The 6,666-nt window shown below is 38.5% G+C and overlaps 1 protein-coding gene across 1 annotated transcript; it reads right to left on the reverse strand.

Annotated features, from left to right (window-relative positions):
* Nucleotides 1–1,395: 1,395 nt before the first annotated feature.
* LOC106464020 lies at nt 1,396–4,412 on the reverse strand. Its single transcript, XM_013924127.2, has one exon. It carries the CDS (start codon nt 3,983–3,985, stop codon nt 2,084–2,086), a length of 1,902 nt encoding a protein of 633 aa, XP_013779581.1. The 5' UTR covers nt 3,986–4,412; the 3' UTR covers nt 1,396–2,083.
* Between the last annotated feature and the right edge of the window lie 2,254 nt (nt 4,413–6,666).

Below are 6,666 nucleotides of genomic sequence, written 5' to 3' on the forward strand. Positions count from 1 at the left end.
TGTAAATTTGTGAAACTTTTGTTTGCAAAACATTGTTTGTAATAACTTTTATTGTAAATTGTATTGTTGTGTGTATATATTGAAACGTATTTGTGTTAAAAAAAGAAAACTGCGTGTATCAATCTTGTTGGCAAATATCATAAACTGACTATAAATCGGTTTTACCTTAACAACTAAATCCAAAGTACAATTTAACTATTAAATTTGAATTTCTCAATTAACTCAACTTCAGGCTATTTGAAATTCTAATACGTAACGTAATGTTGGTACGTATGTATTATACCTAGTTGCCAAGATACGTTAACAAATTATTGTTTTGAAAAGATGGACAACTTAGTACGTATGTATTATACCTAGTTGCCAAGATACGTTAACAACTTGTTGTTTTGAAAAGGTGGACAATTTGGCACATATGTATCACACCTGGTTGCCATGGTACGTGATCAAATCATTGCTATCGAATCATCATTTATGGCAATTCAGTTTTCCATATTTACGGCTCAGCCAACATTTTGTGACACACACGTTTGGCACCTTGCATTAACAGAAACCATAATTTAATACAAGTACAGGTTAAGTCAGCGGCTCCCAAACTCGTGTCCTCCATGCCCCCTTTAATAAATATGGTTTATTTCACCCTCTCTTCTTTTTTTACTTATTTTCCTTAAAAAATAATATATTATAACGCTTAATTTTGCATTATTGCGCTATAGACTCTACCCTAATTGCTCGTCCCCCCAAGAGATCATGTGCACCCCCCTGAGGTGGTGCACTCCACACTTTGAGAAACGCTGGATTAGGTTATCTCCAGTTGATTGAAGTCCTTTAATAGTGATTAGGATAAAAAACAGGGAATTGATGTATTGGTGGCCAAGTGCTTTCGTCCTATATTTTAATTGTTCTCATTAGTACTGCCCCCCAGTGGCACAGCGGTATGTCTGCGGACGTACAACGCTAAAAACCGGGTTTCGATACCCGCAATGGTCAGAGAACAGGTAGCCATTGTGTAGCTTTGTGCTTAACTACAAACAAAGAAAATAAAATTATTACTAAATAGTTTATCATTATTTTCATTACTTAAAAATATCCGTTTGAACTTTCATAGGTATATCATTTTATTTTTGTGATATAGTCCTTTTCATATAACGTACTGCCCCCCCCCCCCCAGCGGTACGTCTGCGGATTCACACCACTATAAATTGGGTTTCGATGCAGATAGCCCATTGTATAGTTTTGTGTTCAATTCTAAACAAAGATATAACGTACTTCCCATAATGCACGGTGATTTAATTTTACTTGTTAAAAATAAAACAACATTAGATTGAACTCACTATGATCACCAAGAGTTTAATTAAGGTGATTTAATATAAAATAACTCTGTACAGTCTTCGGACATAATATATACAAAATAGGTTAAAATACTCCACATTTTTGTAAAATGAAGATCAAAGTAAGAGCTAACGTATTTAACTATATATTTACTGTAAATGTATAAGATTTACAAGGTAGCAGTGGAACTAAACGTCTAATATCATAAAACTAATTTCCATTTCACCATTCTTCTACATAAATCTTACAAACGACATCGAAATTATAAAAACACATAAAATTACAGGTTATAAAACGTATTTACAGAATTGTTTTGGCTATGCTACATAATCTTTGAGCATTAGTTTTAAACTATGAAGAACGTTCAAAAATTTAACTGAAGTCTTAGAAAAGTAAATACAAAATGAAACAAACACCTTCCAGTCACCACGGTGCTTCTCTCTCACGTTTGGGCCCCCTAGTGACACAGCGGCAAGTCTCGAGACTTATAACGCTGAAAACCGAGTTTCGATACCTGTGGTGGGCACAGCACAGATAGCCCATTGTGTAGCTTTGCGGTTAACGACAAGCAAAGCAACAACAACTCACTTCTGAGCTGAGGGTAAAACGTCTCTGTGGCAAATTTCAAAACATTTATTTAACGCATCTGAACAATCATTGTCTTTGAGTTGGTAAACATACGACGACCTGTACATTTTGTGACGATCGTGTCACACATGAGGCACATTATTCACAATCGTGGCACACATCTTTATTAATGGAAGTTCAACGGTAGCCTGCGGTTTAAAGGCTCTGCAATGCTATGTCGGTATTCCCGAGGGTTTACCGGAAGTTCAAAAGAACCGGATTTATGCCTCTCCTCAGGTGAATATTGTAGCTGTCGGAAATTCTCCATGTGTCGTCCTACTTGGCACTTAGACACTATGTCTCCTGGGGTTTTAGCACTTATAGGCTTTCCAAGTGGGACAAATGGGTGTTTGTCTGTGTGAAGATTTTCATCACGGCGATACGTTTGGCTAACGTGACAAACTGGAGACAGCTGTTGGCCATGCTCCTCATAAAAAGGGGCGTGATTAGCCTCAGTTCGAGGTCGCGTAGAAAAGTATCTTCTAGGTAGAAACTCACTGTTTCGGTTTAAACCTCCAGGAACAGGGTTAGATCGTTGACGTTCTACAGGTCGTAACTCCCGGGGGTAGTCTGAGTGAGATGGATAACTGTTGAAGGAAGTAGAAAGAAGTCTGTTTCTGTTAACTGTTTTAGTACTTGGAAACGACACTGGTCTGAGATTCATCTGCCCCGGAGGAGGTGGACCTGGACTTTTCTGTCTGTACACAACACGTGAATCTAAATCAGATTTCTTTAATCCTAAAGAGATATCTTCTTTTTTTGGAATATGGTAAGAGAAAGGTCTGGTTTTGTTTAGACTATCAGTTAAAGCTTCTTCTTCTTCTCTTTGTGAAGAACATCCAACCCGATCTGACTTAAATGCGTCCTGAGAGCCTGTATATTTCTCAAACCTACTGTACCAGTCGTCCCGGGAAGACCCAGAAACGACATTCCTTTCTAAATGATTTGGTAAAATGGGTTGAGGTCTCTTTGGAACAGGGTTTGGTGATCTTTGCCCGTAGTTACGATGAACTGGTGGTACACTCTGTCTCCATTGTGGCAGGATCAGGTCTTCTCCTTGTGCTAGAGAATCTTGCCAGTCTTCATCATCTGAGTTGATATCTGGATCAATTCTTTTTTTCTCGTACTCTAGATGAGATGCTATTTCCTGAATGGCAGAACTAAGAGCCTCATCTGATCCAATCCCACTCGAGTTTCCACTGGAATCTCTTGTTTCGTCCCGTGTAACTGAAAAAGACTTTAGCCTCTGATTCACTCCAACTATTTGAAAATTAGTGCTTCGTCTTTCCTCAATGCCTTGTAACTTGCCTTGCTTCCTAGATATCGGGTCGTAATCCTTAGGAGGGAGTAAAATAGGACAGGAATTCTGGTTGTTTAATTTTTCACGCAGCTCAGCTGCAAGTGAATCGTACAAACTATTAATGTTCTCTTTGTTTTTACCCGGAATATCTCGATCTGAGTAGAGAGAGTCATCAGTTGGGTCTGATCCTTCTGTCCTGATACTGCGCCCATCCGAGTTCAGTCTTCTATAAGGAAGAAAACCTTTAGCTTCCAAACGTGTTTCAATCTCTCTAAGTTTCTTTTGGTTTTCCGGCCTATCTGTTAGAGTCTTAAGCTGGTTTCTCAGCGTGGTGCCCGTTTCAACACTATCACACCTGTAACAATGCACGTGGACTGGGCATTTTGTCAAAGGATTGTAAACTAAAAGAATGGCGCATACAATATCATCATTTGGTTTGGACTCTTGGATCACACATGTGATGGCGTGGTGAGGGATGAAATGCTTAATGTGTTCAGTCTTTCCTCTATTGTCTTGTCTCGGAACATTCTCTATTATCTTCAAACCTTTGCTACTAACTTGAAGCGTCACTTTCGCGGGCTCCAACTGCTTTTCCTCTTCTAAAAGTTCGTTTAGAATGGGCCGAATATACTGCTCCCCCCTTAATCCCTTGCTCTCTTTGGCTCCTAGAAACCACACGTAGTATGACTGTTTCTTTATTTCTCTACGTTTTACTCCATGAAAAGCCATAGCGACTGACTATTGAACAAGAACTCTATAGTTACTCGTGTCATCCGCAAAAGTACACAACAAACCTTCAGTGTTGCACTATTACACTTGATTTCCTGCGTACTACGTCACAGACCACTGAAGCTAGACTCCACACACTCTTGACGCGGGCGATGTTCTGTCTACCTGACGAAGACATCGCCGTAAGTCGAGCCAGTTTCTCGTCCTGCACCCAACCTGTTTTAGGGTGGCGGAAATACGTAGCTAGAATTCTGTTCTCTCTCTTAGCTTTAGGCGTCCAATCGCAGCATTCGTTACATCCAATGTGTAAGCATCTGCTCAAAATCTTTCTCTCTCTTCATCTATTCCAATATTTCCTGCACCCAAATACAGTACCTCAATATACGAGATTTACTATGGCCTCCATACGGCATCTGCTTCTAGTGGCAGTTGATTTATGTTGGCTGGCAAGTATGAGAAGTCTCTCTCTCAAGGTGTTTGAGGGCAATGGTTGCTGGTTTCTGTATCCTACGTAGGCGCCTTATCTCAGCAGAAACAACGCCTCCACCTACAGAATGCACGAGGAAAGCTCATTTGAGAAGACTCCCGACACACACATACACACACAATAATCGCACACAACAGTTTAGTAACAAAATATAAACATATCACATTACCATAGCAGGTTGGAGAACAGAAAGTATTAGAATAAGTAACCTAAAGAAGGCTTTATAAATTCTAATAGTTGAGAAGCCTCCCGACAATAATCGTAATAACAGTTTAATAACGAAATTTAAATACTTCAAGTTATCAACGTAGGTTGGAGAACAGACAGAATATGTAACCAAAAGAAGGTTTCGTAAATTATAATGGAACTAATTATCTATATGATCAATCATGCACTATAGATAACGCAGGCCTGCGATGGTTTTATTGTCTTGAAATATTTACATGTTATACAGTAATTCCTGTACGCTGAATCCGAAAATGATATCCATTTTTTCCCATCACGTACAGATTTTTCACAAAACGTCATTTTAATTGAAATCGGGTCACATTTTTTTATGTTTAAAATGTTGACAACCACTATCTATAGATTTCTCTAGACCAATCACGACGTGAGAGTCTTATCGATCGTTCTAGAACCCACGAGAAACAAACATAATAATAAAAAAATTTCATTGTGGTAAACGAAATAATAATGTGACCTAAGTAAGAGATTTTTTCATGATTTGTAAAAATCCTTACGTGAGAGAAAAAAAATGAATATTATTTTCGAAATCTGCGTAGCTGAATTATGGAAAATCCGTTATTAAAACCAAAACAACTGTTATGTAGTTTAAATTCGCAGACCTTTCTAATAAAAGGAACAGATGCAGGCCTGTGTAATAAAAGGGACAGATATACATAGGGCATCTTTCATTCCACAAATATAAATATGTTACGCTCCAACCTCTGACGTTTATATATGATAATATTCCACAGCTTTTGAAGTAAAAGAGTTTCACCTCCAGGTATTTTGGACATACTTGAAATTGTTTTCTTTGGAAAATTTTGTGATTACAGCTCCACCAATCGTCATAAAAATGAGAATGAAGCCAAAATTTTAACAAACTTATATATATGTTTTTGCAACCCTGAATTACACTTTAAACTTCAGGATAGATAAAAGATGCTGACATAACTATCACTCTCTTAAGGAATTCCATGAGTGGTGACGTTCAGTATGTCGTTCTCGTGACGTCATGGTTTCCGGTAAAGATTTAAAGATTATTACTAACTTTGTGGAATATTTATCAGACCTAAAATGACTTGAGATTCGGTTTACTTTTTTTTTGGAGTGGGGGGAGGTAAAAGATTATGAATGATGAATGTAAAAGTACTGTTAAACTAAATTGTAAATTTATTGTATTATATTATTTTGTAAACAATTTATACCTAATACTACTGCAGCAAAAAATATCTTGAATTTTTGTTCAAACTTGCTAATTTATAAGTGATAGACTAGAGAGAAGGCAACTAGTCAACACCACCCATCGCCAACTCTTGGGCTATTCTTTACTAACGAATAGTGGGATTGGCTGTTACATTATGATGTCATCACGCCTATAAGGGCGAGCATGTAAAGTGATGAAACTACCCGCGATCCACAATTACGAGTCAAGCGCCGTAACTATCTGTAAATTGATCAATTTATTAAAATAACTGGCCCGGCATGGCCAGGTGGTTAGGACGCTCGACTCGCAATCTGCGGGTCGCGGGTTCGCACCCCCATCCCACCAAACATGCTCGCCCTTTCAGCCGTGGGGGGCGTTATAATGTGACGGTCAATCCCACTATTCGTTGGTAAAAGAGTAGCCCAAGAGTTGGCGGTGGGTGGTGATGACTAGCTTACACTGCTAAATTAGGGACGGCTAGCGCAGATAGCCCTCGTGTAGCTTTGCGCGAAATTCAAAACAAACAAATTAAAATAACTTTTTTTTTTCGATAATTAATCCCTCTAATTTATAAAAAAAGGATAAGAAAATTAATTTGTTTGTTTTTGAAGTTAAGCACAAAGCTACACAAAGGGCTATTTGTGCTCTGCCCACCACGGGTATCGAACCCCGATTTCTACTGTTGTAAGTCCGCAGACATACCGCTGTGCCATTGGGGGGGGGGGGGGCTAAGAAAAGAGAATATGTGTTTGTGAGTTGTATTCG

The sequence above is a fragment of the Limulus polyphemus genome, unplaced genomic scaffold, assembly GCF_000517525.1.
Source record: "Limulus polyphemus unplaced genomic scaffold, Limulus_polyphemus-2.1.2 Scaffold1543, whole genome shotgun sequence".
Classification (NCBI taxonomy): Eukaryota; Metazoa; Arthropoda; class Merostomata; order Xiphosura; family Limulidae; genus Limulus; species Limulus polyphemus.

Coding starts and splice junctions, on each gene's coding strand:
- LOC106464020 (XM_013924127.2), bottom strand. CDS start 3,985: ATGGCTTTTCATGGAGTAAAACGTAGAGAAATAAAGAAACAGTCATAC.